This window comes from Oncorhynchus mykiss, chromosome 18 (assembly GCF_013265735.2).
Source record: "Oncorhynchus mykiss isolate Arlee chromosome 18, USDA_OmykA_1.1, whole genome shotgun sequence".
NCBI classification, from domain to species: Eukaryota; Metazoa; Chordata; class Actinopteri; order Salmoniformes; family Salmonidae; genus Oncorhynchus; species Oncorhynchus mykiss.
The window spans coordinates 32,365,315-32,382,406 of record NC_048582.1 but is presented as its reverse complement, the minus strand read 5'-3'; the positions used below and the strand labels follow the sequence as shown (position 1 = coordinate 32,382,406).

General features: G+C 43.5%; 1 protein-coding gene across 7 annotated transcripts in view; it reads left to right on the top strand.

Moving 5' to 3' along the window:
- Nucleotides 1–16,815, top strand: part of LOC110496030 (sodium bicarbonate cotransporter 3) — a 52,232-nt gene extending 35,417 nt beyond the window's left edge. For 4 of the 7 annotated variants that reach the window (XM_036952516.1, XM_021571657.2, XM_021571661.2 and 1 more), the window contains 19 exons: nt 145–302; nt 551–638; nt 868–1,014; nt 1,535–1,644; nt 4,810–4,984; nt 7,582–7,715; nt 8,398–8,643; nt 8,842–8,947; nt 9,026–9,187; nt 9,478–9,591; nt 12,257–12,418; nt 12,660–12,785; nt 13,130–13,255; nt 13,490–13,558; nt 13,781–13,954; nt 14,166–14,303; nt 14,479–14,588; nt 15,310–15,420; nt 16,237–16,815. In XM_036952516.1, the coding sequence (XP_036808411.1) occupies nt 145–302; nt 551–638; nt 868–1,014; nt 1,535–1,644; nt 4,810–4,984; nt 7,582–7,715; nt 8,398–8,643; nt 8,842–8,947; nt 9,026–9,187; nt 9,478–9,591; nt 12,257–12,418; nt 12,660–12,785; nt 13,130–13,255; nt 13,490–13,558; nt 13,781–13,954; nt 14,166–14,303; nt 14,479–14,588; nt 15,310–15,420; nt 16,237–16,321 (2,541 nt within the window). In that variant the 3' untranslated portion in view covers nt 16,322–16,815. Of the gene's footprint in view, nt 1–144; nt 303–550; nt 639–867; nt 1,015–1,534; nt 1,645–4,809; nt 4,985–7,581; nt 7,716–8,397; nt 8,644–8,841; nt 8,948–9,025; nt 9,188–9,477; nt 9,592–12,256; nt 12,419–12,659; nt 12,786–13,129; nt 13,256–13,489; nt 13,559–13,780; nt 13,955–14,165; nt 14,304–14,478; nt 14,589–14,767; nt 14,820–15,309; nt 15,421–16,236 lie in introns of all 7 variants that reach the window. The other 3 variants (XM_036952518.1, XM_021571659.2, XM_021571658.2) reach the window with 3 other exon arrangements.
- Nucleotides 16,816–17,092: the final 277 nt, after the last annotated feature.

The following is a 17,092-nucleotide window of genomic DNA, read 5'->3' as shown; positions in this document are numbered from 1 at the left end:
CCTAACACTAACACTCTCGATTCAACTAATCAAGCCTTTGCTAGGGCAACAAAAAACTCAAATGTGCTTTGGGATTGGGAGACACTCTCTTATAATGTTGTTACTCCCTAAAGTCTCTCTCTCTGTCCCATTCGGGTCCTATAGGTGGACATGAACTTCATGAAGAAGATTCCTCCGGGCGCTGAGGCGTCCAACGTGCTGGTAGGTGAGGTGGACTTCCTGGAGAAGCCCATCATCGCCTTTGTACGCCTGTCTCCCGCCGTCCTCATCACAGGGCTCACGGAGGTGCCCGTGCCCACCAGGTAGGTACACTACATCTCTACACCCACTCTTTCACTGGTCTTTCTCTGTCTAACCTGCTTGTCCTAGGCTTTATTCATGCACCTGCTCCCCTACAGTAACCTAAACTATTTGGAGTCATATGTCCTATCACCAAATACACTCACTTATGTTGGGTTTTGAGTAAAATACATTGTATTAGCCTATATCTGTCCATCTACATATATTTGCGTTGAGTCTAATGTGTGAAAATGGTTTGTGTCCTCTACAGATTTCTGTTCCTGCTACTGGGTCCACACGGGAAAGGCCCTCAGTACCATGAGATTGGCAGATCCATGGCCACACTGATGACAGATGAGGTCAGAGGAGGGGAGATGTTTTAAATGCTGTTTGTGCAATTATTATTTTATATTCTTATCAGGATTAGTAACATTCATTCATAAACATTAATTATATCCCCCCCTGACATGCATAGAACATAATAACCTTGAAACCTTGAATCCTTAGGTGTGGCATTCAGATTAGATACATTTTACGTTAATTAGATCAACATTTAAAAGCTATACTCTTTCCTGCATGTCTCTGTAGATATTCCATGATGTAGCGTACAAAGCCAAAGACCGGACGGACCTGCTGTCTGGGATAGATGAATTTCTGGACCAGGTGACAGTTCTGCCCCCAGGAGAATGGGACCCCACGATACGAATCGAACCCCCCAAGAACGTCCCATCGCAGGTGTGGGTCTAAGATGACAATGAGCTTGCCTATAATCAGAAAATGAACAAACCCATACAAAAATATATATACATAGATGTCTGAAGTTAAGTTAAACCTGATGTTAGATATTGGTCACATATTTAGTGCTCTTCAATCATGATCCTGGAGACCCCCAAGAGGTGCAGGCTTTTGTTTCTGCCTAGCACTAATACACTTGATTAAACTAGTCAAGGGCTTGATAATTAGTTGAATCAGATGTGTTAATACTAGGTTGGCGATATAGCCTGCACTGCACCACCTGTAGGCCCCAGGACCAGGATTAAAGAACACTGGCTTGCATGGTAGTTTTCCATAATGTTTTTGATGATGTGTATGACTGTGCCTCCTGGTGGCAGTAGAGGATATGTCAGCCCTGTAATAACTTAGTCATGCATGCATACATGTGGGTGGCCCCAGTGGAAATCGAACCCACGACCCTGGCGTGGCCAACTCCATGCTCTACAAACTGTGCTACACCTATAATGACTCTCACCTTTAGATGAAGAGGAAGATACCCTCCCAGCCCAATGGGTTGGCCTCACCCTCTGGGGAGATGTTGGAGGAGGATGAAGGCCACGGAGCTGGGCCCGAGCTGCAGAGAACCGGACGGTGAGTTAGACATATGAATTCACAGGGGAGGTTTCCCGGGGCACGGATTAAGCTTAATTCTAGATGTAAAAGCATTTTCAATGGGGATTCAATTTTGAGTTTGTTTTTTAGTCCTGGATCTTAATCTGTGTCTGTGGAAACTGCCCCATAGAGGAGAGTTGATAAGGCAAAATAATTCAAGGCGAAAGATCCGGGTGCCTTGAGAGGATCAGGTGGCAAGTGGCTAATCTGCCCTTGCCTTCCATTCTGCTAACTAACATTAAATCGCTGGAAAATAAATGGGACGAACTGAAATCACATATCTTATCAACGGGACATTAAAAACTGTAATATCTTATGTTTCATCGAGTCGTGGCTGAACGATGACATTAAGAACATACAGCTGACGGGTTATATACTCTATCGGCAAGATAGAACAACAGGGGTGGGGCCCTATGCATTTATGTAAACAACAGCTGGTGCACAATATCTAAGGAAGTCTCAAAGTTTTTCTCACCTGAGGTAGAGTATCTCAAGGTAGAGTATCTCATGATAAGCTCATGATAAGCTGTCTACCTAGAGAGTTGTCATCTATATTTTTCGTAGCTGTTTTACATACTACCACAGAGCGAAGTTGGCACTAAAACCGCACTCAATGAGCTGTATTCCGCCATAAGCAAACAGGAAAATGCTCCCCCAGAGGTGACGCTCCTGGTGGCCGGTGACTTTAATGCAGGGAAACTTAAATCAGTTTTACCAAATTTTTATCAGCATATTAAATGTGCACCCAGAGGGAAAACAATTCTAGATCACCTTTACTCCACACACAGTACAAAGCTCTCCCTCGCCATCCATTTGGCAAATCTGACCATATCCTCCTGCTTACAAGCAAAAATGTAAGCAGGAAGCACCAGTGACTCGGTCTATAAAAAAGTGGTCAGATGAAGCAGATGCTAAACTACAGGATTGTTTTACTAGCACAGACTGGAATATGTTCCAGGATTGTTCCGATGGCATTGAGGAGTACACCACATCAGTCACTGGCTTTATCAATATGTGCATCGAGGACATTGTCCCCACAGTGACTGTACGTACATACCCCAACCAGAAGCCATTGATTACAGGCAACATTCGCACCGAGCTAAAGGGCAGAGCTGCCGGCTTTCAAGGAGCGGGACTCTAACCCAGAAGCTTATAAGAAATCCCACTATGCCCTCAGACGAATCATCAAACAGGCAAAGCGTCAATACAGGACTAAGATCGAATCATACTACACCGGCTCCGACGCTCGTTGGATGTGGCAGGGCTTGCAAACTATTACAGGCTATAAAGGGAAGCACAGCATGAGAAACATGCATGAGAGCATCAGCTGGTCCAGATGACTGTGTGATCACGCTCTCCGCAGCCGATGTGAGTAAGACCTTTAAACAGGTCAACATTCACAAGGCCTCTGGGCCAGACGGATTACCAGGACGTGTACTCCGAGCATTCACTGACCAACTGGCAGGTGTCTTCACTGACATTTTCAACCTCTCCCTGTCTGAGTCTGTAATACCAACGTGTTTCAAGTAGACCACCATAGTCCCTGTGCCCAAGAACACCAAGGTAACCTGCCTAAATGACTACCGAACCGTAGCACTCACATCTGTAGCCATGAAATACTTTGAAAGGCTGTTCATGGCTCACATCAACACCATCGTCCCAGAAACCCTCGACCCACTCCAATTTGCATACCGCACCAACAGACCCACAGATCTCTATTGCACCCCACACTGCCCTTTCCCACCTGGACAAATGGAACACCTATGTGAGAATGCTATTCATTGACTACAGCTCAGCGTTCAACATCATAGTGCCCTCAAAGCTCATCACTAAGCTAAGGACCCTGGGACTAAACACCTCCCACTGCTACTGGATCCTGGACTTCCTGATGATCTGCCCCCAGGTGGTGAGGTTAGGTAACAACACATCCATCCAGGACCTCTATACCAGGCGATGTCAGAGGAAGGCCCTAAAAATGGTCAGACTCCAGCCACCCTAGTATTAGACTGCTCTCTCTGCTACCGCATGGCAAGCGGTACCGGAGCGCCAAGTCTAGGTCCAAGAGGCTTCTAAACAGCTTCTACCCCCAAGCCTTTAGACTCCTGAACAACTAATCAAACGGCTACCCAGACTATTTATGCATATCCACATTAATAACCCTACCTGCATGTACATAATTACCTCGACACCGGTGCCCCTGCACATTGACACATTGACTATGAATCGGTACCCCCTATATATCCCCACTATTGTTATTTACTGCTGCTCCTTAATCATTTGTTTTTCATATCTCTTACTTTTCTTTGGTATTTTTTTGGTATTTTCTTAAAACTGCATTGGGCTTGTAAGTAAGCATTTCACCTGTTGTATTCGGCGCATGTGACAAATATAATTTGATTTGAAATAAATGTTATTCGTTTTGAAATTCATTAAACATTTTTAAGGCAAAACATTATTGAAACTGTTTATGAAGTCAAAAATTAACGGCATACAATTCCTACATACTGTGACAAGTCATGAACATAACTGCACAGCACATAACCACGAATATTGAATGGTTGATTTTAATGTTGTATAGATCATTATGACTGCACAATTACGATGCTGGCATAAAATGCTGGCATAAATAGATACTCAGGTTCTAGGTGTGAAAGCCTCTGTGATCACATGGCTGCTTGTAGAGTGTGTTTATTTGTAGAGTGTTTATTTGTGCTTGTGTAAGTTAGGTGAGTGTGTGAGGTAGAAAGATGGGCTGACTGGTATCTGGGTCTGAGAGCAGGAGTGTCCAACCCCCTAGGGAAATGTGAATGAATGCTTGTGAAATAAGTGTCAAAAAATCTGTACCACCAATGAACTGCCATTCACCTACTGTGATGCCCCCCAAAAGTTCTCTGCAGGCTCCAAAAAGTAATCTGGCAGACCCTATTGATGATCTTCTGAAAATGTTATCTGCTGGTCCTGAAAAAATATCTGCCGACCCTATGGAAGGTCCAAAAGAGTCGACAAATGTGTTATGGTCCCCTATATGGTATAAAAACCAAATCCAGAAGTACAAGATGTTATCTGGGGTACTCTACCCCATTAGTATAATGCTGCTACTTCAGTTAGCCTGCTGCAATGTGTTGTGGTTTTCCTTTCCTCTAGGATCTTTGGAGGCCTGGTGATGGATATAAAGCGGAAGGCCCCGTTCTACTGGAGCGACATCCGGGACTCGTTGAACCTGCAGTGTCTGGCCTCCATCCTGTTCCTCTACTGCGCCTGCATGTCCCCTGTCATCACCTTCGGAGGGCTGCTGGGCGAGGCCACAAAGGGCAACATAGTGAGTGGGTCCTTGTACATGAGTGTCAATGAATGCCACTCCGATTACATCTGTTTGTCTTCTATCTGTGCTATGTCACCTAATACAGTTGAAGTCGGAAGTTTACATACACCTTAGCCAAATACATTTAAACTCAGTTTATCACAATTCCTGACATTTAATCCTAGTAAAAATTCCCTGTCTTAGGTCAGTTAGGATCACCACTTTATTTTAAGAATGTGAAATATCAGAATAATAGTAGAAAGAATGATTTATTTCAGCTTTTATTTCTTTCATCACATTCCCAGTGGGTCAGAAATGTACATACACTCAATTAGTATTTAGTAGCATTGCATTTAAATGGTTAAACTTGGGTCAAACGTTTCAGGTAGCCCTCCACAAGTTTCCCACAATAAGTTGGGTGAATTTTGGCTCATTCCTCCTGTCAGAGCTGGTGTAACGGAGTCAGGTTTGTAGGCCTCCTTGCTCGCACACAATTTTTCAGTTCTGCCCACAAATTTTCTATCGGATTGAGGTCATGGCTTTATGATGGCCACTCCAATTCCTTGACTTTGTTATCCTTAAGCCATTTTGCAACAACTTTCGAAGTATGCTTGGGGTCATTGTCCATTTGGAAGACCCATTTGCGACCAAGCTTTAACTTCCTGACTGATGTCTTGAGATGTTGATTCAATATATCCACATAATTTCCCTTCCTTATGAAGCCATCTATTTTGTGAAGTGCACCAGTCCCTCCTGCAGCAAAGCACCCCCACATCATGATGCTGCCACCCCCGTGCTTCACGGTTGGGATGATGTTGGTGATGGTGTTCTTCGGCTTGCAAACAGTTTATTTTTGTTCCATCAGACCAGAGGACATTTCTCCAAAAAGTATGATCTTTGTCCCCATCTGCAGTTGCAAACCAAAGTCTGGATTTTTTATGGCGGTTTTTGAGCAGTGGCTTCTTCCTTGCTGAGCGGCCTTTCAGGTTGTTGATATGGGACTCGTTTTACTGTGGATATAGATACTTTTGTACCTGTTTCCCCCAGCATCTTCACAAGGTCCTTTGCTGTTGTTCTGGGATTGATTTGCACTTTTCGCACCAAAGTACATTCACCTCTAGGAGACAGAACGTGTCTCCTTCCTGAGCGGTATGACAGCTGCGTTGTCCCATGGTGTTTATACTTGCGTACTATTGTTGGTACAGATGAACGTGGTACCTTAAGGTGTATGGATATTGCTCCCAAGGATGAACTAGACTTGTGGAGGTCTACAATTTGTTTTCTGAGGTCTTGGCTGATGTCTTTAGATTTTCCCATGATGTCACGTAAAGAGGCACTGAGTTTGAAGGTAGGCCTTGAAATACATCCACAGGTACACTTCCAATAGGCTAATTGACATCAAAAGCTGCATCCAAGCTGTTTAAAGGCACAGTCAACTTACTATATGTAAACTTCTGACCCACTGGAATTGTGATACTGTCACGGTTTTCTAGGTGTGAAGGAGAGTCGGACCAAAATGCGGCGTGTCTATTGCAATCCATGTTTAATGAAGAAACACACTAAACACAAACACTACCAAAACAATAAACTTAACGAAAACCGAAACAGCCTATACTTGTGTATCCTAACACAGAACAATGACATCAGGACACTAAGGACAATCACCCACGACAAACTCAAAGAATATGGCTGCCTAAATATGGTTCCCAATCAGAGACAACGATAAACACCTGCCTCTGATTGAGAACCACTTCAGACAGCCATAGATTTAGCTAGAACACCCCACTAGCTACAATCCCCATACATACCACCTACAAAAACCCATGCCACACCCTGGCCTGACCAAATAAATAAAGATAAACACAAAATACTTCGACCAGGGTGTGACAGATACAGTGAAATAATCTGTCTGTAAACAATTGTTGGAAAAATGACTTGTCATGTACAAAGTACATGTCCTAACAGACTTGCCAAAACTATAGTTTGTTAATGATACATTTGTGGAGTGGTTGAAAAACAAGTTTTAATGACTCCAACCTATGTGCATGTAAACTTCCGAATTCAACTGTTTCTGCCAGTCACTTAGCTGCTTGGTGAAACAGGTTTACAGCAAGGTCTTACCCTATTTGTTTATCACTAAAAGCATATAGGATGCATATCACTATAAGCAAATAGTAGGTGCTTAGATGGTGTCCCTCTTCCTCATTGCGAGCTACTCTATATACTGTCTCTGTGCTTTGATCCTGACAATGACTTACACACACACACCCTACAGTGACCCTAGATGTCTTTATTAGGAGGACGACTGTTGGCATAGCGAGCGTCAGCGCGCCGGGGTGTGTGATGTGTCTGAGTAAACTGACCAGATGACGAGTGGCGGAGGGATATTACAATTGGCAGGCCGACGTGGTGGAAAAAGCAGAGAAGTTTATCTAGGCAGTCTGATGCTAGGCGGTCTGGAATGTCAGTTTTAAACATATGTATTATGTTATGTGGGGTGTTCTGTTCGCTTTGCCTCTTTTCCCCTTAGTCTCCCAGTCTGTCTAGTTCCTCTATGTATTTACCCCCTCGTCATCCTCCCCTTTTCCCTCCCTCTTTTCCTTCTCTTGCTACAGAGTGCCATAGAGTCTCTGTTTGGGGCGTCCCTCACAGGAGTGGCTTTCTCTCTGTTTGCGGGGCAGCCCCTCACTATCCTGGGAAGCACGGGGCCTGTCCTGGTTTTCGAGAAGATCCTCTTTAAGTTCTGCAAGTGAGTGCTACACCGATCCTGGTTACACTTATTCGCACTGTGGCCTTCTGGCGGTAGCAACCTGCAAGGACAAGTTCCCTACTGACATTTGGGGATTTCTCATTTGTTTCTCAGTAACTCCCTGAGTTTTATATACTGTACATGTACAGTAAGTTACAAGGCCTGGAGTTTTTTCTGGTCAAGTCACATGGTCAGGAAAAACTTTGGGCCCTAACTAGTTGTTAGAGAAGTTGGGACAGGTGATGAATCCTCAATCATTTCATAAGGCATAGTCCGAGTGATTGCGCCTCCCCTACAATTGTCATAAACGCTATGCTTTAAGCTTACTGCTTCCAGTCCCTAATAAGATATGGATGTGAAAATACACTGAAAACACCCAAAGTACATCATCTATACAGCTAAAATCTGCAGTACAATGCCGTGTAAAAATAAGTTGACATTGAGGTTAAATAAAGTGTGCTTTCTCAATTTACCTAATTTTGCTAACCATTACTTTAGACAAAATCAAGACGTTAATATTTTTGTAATGTTTTTTAAATTTTAAATCTTACATTTTGAATTTGAGCAAATTCTAAATGTGCCATTAATCACAAAATCCTGCTAGTTAACTCAAATACATTTTTAAATCGTTTGACAGCCCTAATATTGAGTCTTGATCTTAATTACCGTACTATCCACCCAGGGACTACGGCCTGTCCTACCTGTCTCTGAGGACCAGCATCGGCCTGTGGACGGCCTTCCTCTGCCTGGTCCTGGTGGCCACAGACGCTAGCTCCCTGGTCTGTTACATCACCCGCTTCACAGAGGAGGCCTTCGCCGCGCTCATCTGCATCATCTTCATCTACGAGGCCCTGGAGAAGCTCTTCCAGCTCGGGGAACACTACCCCGTCAACATGCACAACGAGCTGGACAACCTCACACTCTACTCGTGAGTCAGGGTCAGAGAGCCTCGGTGGAGGGCAAAAGACACGAGAAGTGGGCACTGCCATTTTTCTGCTTTCTTCAGGCAATGTATCTTTTCTATTTGGATTTCTATGTTTTAGATGTTACCACTGACTATAAAAGGGGAGCTTATGGTTTTGTGCTATTTATGATGGGGAGTGTAATATTTATTCTCTTGACTCAGGTGTCAGTGTTCTTCACCGGCCAACGCCTCCGCTCAGATCTTGCAGACGTGGAACCAGACAGAACACACACCAGACTCTATCTCCTGGAACAGCCTCAACGTATCGGTTAGTCAGAGGACACACACACTGCAAAAACATCTGTTGAGCCTGTGTATTTCTCTGACCCTTTACACTCTTTGCCAGATGTGTAACCTGCTCCATGGAGAGTTTGCTGGTCCTGCCTGTGGTCACCACGGCCCCTACATCCCAGATGTCCTTTTCTGGTCCATCATCCTCTTTTTCACCACCTTCTTCCTCTCCTCTTTTCTCAAGGAGATCAAGACCGAGCGATACTTCCCTACAAAGGTGTGTTATTCACTTGGGAGCATTGTGTGTGTGTGTGTGTGTGTGTGTGTGTGTGTGTGTGTGTGTGTGTGTGTGTGTTCATCTAAAATGTAAATGTGTGAACTGTTTTATTGTGCTGCATCAATATTCACAATTAACTTCAAGGTCTTCACATTCTTCCCACACAATATGCTCCACATTTAGCTATTACTGTTAGCTACTGTGTAGGTGTTCCCACTGAGTGAATTTTAATGACTGTGTTTTTTACACGTTACCATGATTATGTATTGTGGTTAATATGGGTTGTGCAGGTGCGCTCCACCATCAGTGACTTTGCCGTGTTTCTGACCATTATGATCATGGTGCTGGTGGACTATCTAATGGGCATCCCCTCTCCTAAACTCAACGTACCCGACCGCTTTGAGGTAGGACCCCCTTGACTTATTCCACATTTTGTTGTTACGGCCTGAATTCAAAATGGATGAAGTATTTTTTTTTTTATCTCATCCACCTACACACAATACCCCATAATGATAAAGTGAAAATGTTTTCATTTTTTTTGTGCAGAAATATGTAATTTACATAAGTATTCACACCCCTGAGTCAATACATATTAGAATCACCTTTGACAGCAATTACAGCTGTGAGTCTTTCTGGTTAAGTCTATAAGAGCTTTGCACACCTGGATTGTACAACATTTGCCCATTATTCTTTAAAAAACTTATTCAACCTCAACTTGGTTGTTGATCATTGCTAGACAACCATTTTCAAATCTTGCCATAGATTTTGAAGTAGATTTAAGTCAACTGTAACTCGGTCACTCAGGAACATTCACTGTTTTCTTGGTAAGCAGTCTAGTGTCGATTTGGCCTTGTGTTTTAGGTTATTGTCCTGCTGAAAGGTGAATTCATCTCCCAGTGTCCGGTGGAATGCAGACTGAACCAGGTTTTCCTCAAGGATTTTGCCTGTGCTTAGCTCTATTTCATTATTTTTTTATCCTGAAAAACTCCCCAGTCCTTAACAATTATGAGCATATCAATAACATGATTCTGCCACCACTATGCTTTAAAGTTGTGAGAGTGGTGTTCAGTAATATGTTTGGGGCAAATCCAACATAAAACTTTCTATTCAGGACAAAAGGGAATTGCTTTGCCACATGTTTTGCAGTACTACTTTAGTGCCTTGTTACAAACAAGATGCATCTTTTGGAATATTTTTGTTCTGTACAGGCCTCTTTTCACTCTGTCAATTGTGTTAGTATTGTAGAGTAGCTACAATGTTGTTGATCCATCCTCAGTTTTCTCTTATCACAGCCTCATGGTGAAATGGTTTCCTTCCACACCAGCAACTTAGTTAGGAAGGATGTCTAACTTTTTTGGTTACTACATGATTACATATGTGTTATTTCATAGTTTTGATGTCTTCACTATTATTCTACAATGTAGAAAATATTAAAAATAAAGAAAAATGCTGGAATGAGTAGGTGTGTCCAAACCTTTGACTGGTAGTGTATATACACTACATGGCCACTGTGTGTGTCCACAATCAGCTCCTTCGTTTTGATGACATTGAGGGAGAGGTTATTTTCCTGGCATCGCTACGCCAGGGCCCTCACCTTACCCCTGTTAGCTGCCTTGTCGTTGTTGGTAATCAGGCCTACTACTGTTGTGTCATCTGCAAACTTGATGATTGAGTTGGAGGCCTGCTTGGCCACACAGTCATGGGTGAGTACAGGAGGGGGCTGAGCACGCACCCTTGTGGGGCCCCAGTGTTGAGAATCAGCATAGCACAGGTGTTGTTGCCTACCTTCACCACCTGGGGGAAGCCGCCAGGAAGTCCAGGACCCAGTTGCACAGGGTGGGGTACAGACCCAGGGCTTAAGGATGAACTTGGAGGGTACTATGGTATTGAAGGCTGAGCTGTAGTCAATGAACAGCATTCTTACATGGGTATTCCTCATGTCCAGATGGGATAGAGCAGTGTGCAGTGCCAATGGCGATTGCATCATCTGTGGATTTTTTGCTGCGGTATGCAAATTGCAGTGGATCTAGGGTGTCTGGTAATGTGAAGGTGAATTGATCCTTAACTAGCCTCTCAAGCACTTCATGCTGACAAAAGTGAGTGCTACAGGGCGATAGTATTTACTTTCAGTTACCTTCGCTTTTTTGGGTACAGGAACAATCTTGAATCAAGTGGGGACAGCAGACTGGGATAGGGAGAGATTGAACATACTGTAAACACTCCAGCCAGCTGGTCTGCGCGTGCTATGAGGACGCGGCTAGGGATGCCGTCTGGCCCGGCAGCCTTGCAAGGGTTTTACTCACGTCGGCCACAAAGAACGAGAGCTCACAGTCCTCAGGAGCGGCCCATGTCAGAGGCACTGTGTTATCCTCAAAGCAGGTAAAGAAGGTGTTTAGCTTGTCCGGAAGCAAAACATCGGTGTCCGCGACATGGTTGGTTTTCCCTTCATAATCCGTGAATGTCTGGAGTCCATAACACACACGTCTCGTGTCTGAGCCGTTGAATTGCGACTCCACTTTGTCTCTGTACTTACGTTTTGCCTGTTTGATTGCCTATCCACGGTTTCTGGTTTGTATAGGTTTTAATCGTGACAGTGGGAACAACGTCCCCTATACACTTCCTGATGAACTCTGTCAATGCTATTCTCATAAGCACATACAAAAACACACACAATCAAAACCACACACACCACAACTGCTGCTGGACTTCTTTTTAATATTCCACAAAACACTTTGCTCTCCATATCCCACTTCCCTGGCACACTTGTAAATATCCTAATGCAAATCTGTTTGAGTGATTCCCTTATGTTTTATACTTCTGCTAAAATGTTATTCAATTTGTGTTCCGTTGAGCTTCTATTCTATTAATTTATGTTTATTACTTTATTTTTATATTATTGTTATTGCATTGTCCAGAGTTGAACCTGCAAGCATTTAATTGTACTGTGTTCCTGTGCATATGACCAATATACTTGAACTTGCACTTACAAGCTCTTGCTAGCGAACACTGTACCCAGACTGCAAGCCAGTAGCTTCAGTTTAAAAGCTAACTCTATGCTCTGGTCTACAGCCTACATCCAAGCATCGCGGCTGGCTGATCTCCCCGCTGGGCCCCAACCCCTGGTGGACCCTGCTGGTGGCGGCGCTGCCCGCTCTGCTCTGCACCATCCTCATCTTCATGGACCAGCAGATCACCGCCGTCATCATCAACCGCAAGGAGCACAAGCTCAAAGTGAGCAAGCACTGGTTCATGGCATAGACGTCCGTAGTCTACAGACTCCATTTCCACTGTCAAGGTGGAACAGAAACACGTTTACAAAGATGTTGTTCTGTCACCTTGTTCTGCCCATTATATTATCATTCACTGTGTTGAATGTAGCAATTGTTTTCAATTCGGTGGTCCAGCTATACTAAAATGGCTTTTTATCCTCTTCTTTACCCCCCTCGTTTCCCCCCTCTTCTCCGTCATGTAGAAAGGCTGTGGCTACCATCTGGACCTGCTGGTGGTGGCGGTAATGCTGGGGGTTTGCTCCATCATGGGCCTGCCCTGGTTCGTAGCCGCCACCGTGCTCTCCATCTCCCACGTCAACAGCCTCAAGGTTGGCAAGCCTGCTGCGGTCTTTGTTTAGTCTTTGTTTATGTCAGTGGTGTCAAACTCAATTCCTTTTTTTGCTCCTCCCTTTTACGCGATTGATCAATTCAGGTCGTCGATTAGTTAGGAACTGCCCTCCCCTGGTTGTCAAGGTTTTAACCGGACACAAATGGAAATAACAAATAAATGAATAACACTCGGCCCTCCAGGAGGTAACTAAGGAATTAAGTTTGACAACTCTGGTCTAAGTGAGTTATGGATTTGTTATTTGTGTTAATGTACAAGTCTGGGGGAAAAAAATGTGTTTCTCTGAGTATAATAAATATGAATCTAATGTAATCAAATCTAAAGGTGGAGTCGGGCTGCTCGGCCCCAGGAGAACAGCCCAAGTTCCTGGGCATCAGAGAGCAGAGAGTCACCGGCTTCATGATCTTTGTCCTCATGGGCTGCTCTGTCTTCATGACCTCCGCACTCAAGGTGACAGCTCTTTGGGTTTCAGAGAAGTGTTTTATTAATAATCCATCTTTATTTTCACAAGACAATGGGACACCAATGCCATGACAGGCAATGTGAATGATAAGCAGTTTTACTGTTATACAGTATATTCACCTTACAGTTGAAACAAGTGTCATGTCATTTTTTTAAAGGCAGTTTATATCCCATGTATTATTTATTATATACTGTATGTTCAACTTCTGCCCCACCCTCCAGTTCATTCCTATGCCAGTGCTATACGGAGTCTTCCTCTACATGGGAGTCTCTTCACTCAAAGGCATTCAAGTGAGATTATATTCAATGACATGATTGATTGAAGATATGATCAGTGTTTTTTTTCTTCTTTAAAGGTAAAGCAATGCCTTGTCTGTAATGATGAGCTTACTCCTTTGTAATTAATCTCTCTTTTATCAAGAAAAACATCATCACATTTAAACTCAAAGAGCGTGTTTCATGACTAAAATATGAAATGAACAATAAACGGGTCTCTCTCTCGCTCTCCCTTAGTTCTTTGACCGTATCAAGTTGTTTGGTATGCCAGCCAAGCACCAGCCTGACCTGATCTACCTGCGCTACGTTCCCCTGTGGAAGGTCCATGTATTCACCCTGGTGCAGCTCACCTGCCTCATACTGCTGTGGGTCATCAAGGCCTCGGCAGCTGCCGTCGTATTCCCAATGATGGTAATACCCATAGAGAGAAATGTGCTATAGTAATACTACTATCATCCCATCTCTCTATAGTAATATCCTCTCCACATCTACAAACTGGAGAAACGTTCTATCGTGTCTACCAACAAGGGTGTTTGTAAACATGAAAATATCGAAAACCTTCTGTATGAGTCTGTGGTCCTTTTGCTCCCTCTCCCTTAAAATATCCTATTTTTGCTTAAAGGTGCTGGCCCTCGTCTTCATTCGGAAGCTTCTCGACTTTTTCTTTACCAAGAGGGAGCTCAGCTATCTGGACGACTTGATGCCCGAGAGCAAGAAGAAGAAAGAGGATGACAAGAAGAAGAAGGAGCGGGAGAAACGGGTAACACACACTAATACTTTTAAAGCCATTAGTTCACTGTCTAGCACGCTTACATGACCTGTCCCCACAGAAATCAAATGACTAGAACGGGCAAAGGGGCTCAGACCATGGCAATTTACCTGCACCCTCATGGGTACACTCTATTGTAATTCTCTGCGTGTCCCCTTGGTCCCAGGAGGCCCAGGCTTTATTGCTCATAGAAGAACAGGTGGGCGTGAATGCTGTGAAGGTCCATTATGACGGTGGGAACCTGCTCAAGATCCCAGTCAAAACTCTCTCAGGGAGGTGAGTGCTGCCCACCATTCAACCAGTGTACAATACAATATACTGGATAGCTAAATCAAGGACACGCTTTGTCTTTGAATAGTATAACAAAATCATATAATACAATCTCTACATTCTTGGTATTGCATGTAAAGGTAACAGTGATGATGTTAGGTCTGTAACGTGTTTATCTTGAACAGATCGTACAGAATAATCGCTCATACCCTCCCATTGGATGAAGAGGCGGTAGGGGTGGGTGTCTGATATATCCAGCCCACGTGCTGAGTTTTAACCCTACTCAGTAATATACAGTAACATCAATGAGCGCATGGCCAAAATCGTAACTTGGCTATTTACTATACCTGTAGATGATGCCTTTTTATTGAAAACACACTCCTAGCGTGTTGCGTTTGTGTTTTGGCCGGGATTGTTATGATACATAATGCTACATGGTATCATGGCAAAATAAAAAGGCTCTAAAACCATGTGAATACTAATGACTAATGTACACATTGATTACGTAGAGAACTCACCGCAGACAATCATTGTCCATGAGTAACAATTGGCAACAGAGAAATTGTTACACATAAGCCAGTACATATTTTTAGTGCAAGATACAATGACAGGGAACTGGTGCCAAGTAGTCATGTGTGCACTTCAATCTTTTGTTTGTTTACCTTATCCATATGCATGCATCTCTATCTCCCTTCCCCTGTTCTGTCCTGTTCCTCGCTGCATGTAGCTCATGTGACCTCGGCAATGTTAATATCTCTGAGGAAATGGCCAAAAGCGGGGCATGCAAAGCAGTGGCGATGAGCGCCGACTTCGGCCCATCTATGAAGCGTAGCCGAAGGTAGCTATGCTGAAAATGACTCCCCTTTAGCTGACCGCCACACCTTCTAAAGGAGGAGCTTTTTTCCAGGCACACCTCAGGTCTACTGAAATCTCACTAAGACAAGATCACATTGATAACTCACCCCTTATAGATCAAATAATTATATTATATTCTGTGACTATTCTAATCCAATAAACTAGTCTACTTAATTCTGTGACTAGCCCATTAATTAATAGGTATAACAAGAACAATGCATCCATTCTTATGTAATGAAAGTATTAAGTTATTGCTTTTGCTGTGTCATAACTTGTGTAATGTTCAGTTGCATGTATGTTGTGACATCTACATTTAGTGTGGATGTTTGCATAAAACAAGACTTGATTTTGTTTTCCTGAATATTGTATTTGCCTACAGATGCATTCATATATTACAATATATATGAATGTATCTTGTAATATATTATATTACATTACAGCATATAAATGCAAAGTGTTCAAGAGGCTTTGCCCTGATGTTCTGACGTCCTGAGGATCTAACACGATGCTGACACATTTAGTCTTTTTACCCCAATTATAATGGTTAACAGCATACTTTAACACATGAGCCCGCCATCTTCAAGTTGAGAGTGTTAACAACTGTCTATACTTAGAGCACGGAATGAGCTTTGAGTTTCATTTGAGCATCTCTGTCTGACATTCTTTCAGACAGCATTGCACTTAAATCAGCAACACATTTCCTGCTCATCCTTTACCCATTGATATTCTGGCCCAGCACAGCACAACCAGCCCGCTGATGCTTCTCTTCCCATCCATCTCTCTCCCTTGTCTCTGGCAGCCAGGAGAAAGTGGCCTGTGTTAGAGTCAATATGGACACCACCGAGGCAGGAGGGCAGAGTTCAGCCTTGGAGACGGCCTTGTGATTGAGGAGACCTTTGTCCTACCACCCTCTAACCCCACAGAGGGCCACTCTGTTACAGTGAGCAAGGTGAGAGGGTGAGCTAGACCTGGAGCAGATAAGTCAGACTGGTCTCTGGAGAAGCCCCTTTTGTGCGTCTCCTCGGTCAACAGTTGAGCTCCAGTTACCTCCAGTGGTCCAGTGTAGCTCTGGGGATCCCGAGGCCCCCTCAGCACACAGAGGACTAACTTCCTTGCAGTGGAGAGCACATTACTAGGATATAAATGAACCAGACTGACACTGCCCACCGACCCCCACCATTTTGGGTCAAACTCCAATGTGAACCAATTATTTCCCACCCATTGCCACAGCTGCCAAAAGATGGGGCCACCACTGCCACACTGATGCGGAATCTTCTTCGATTGTCATGTATGCGTGAATTTACTTCATTTTAAAATGTATATTTTCTCATCAAAATTTGAAGCGATATTTTGTAAAAAATAAATACATTAAGATTCATATCCTGAGACATTCTGGTCTCTGTCAAATAATATATATTTACTTTAAATGTACTATACACAAACCAGCTACACCAGCTCCAGAAGCATGTCACTCAAGCAATGATTCAGGTTGTTATTTCTGTGATTTCAACAGTGCAAACTGGTTCCATCATGACTAGACACTGGTGATCTAAACTGTTGCAAACCAAAAGAAGAATGTAGACATTCAAGCCTCTATACCCCATAATCTTTCTTGGTTGTGAAACATTGACAGAAAGGTTGGAGTGGCAACCTCT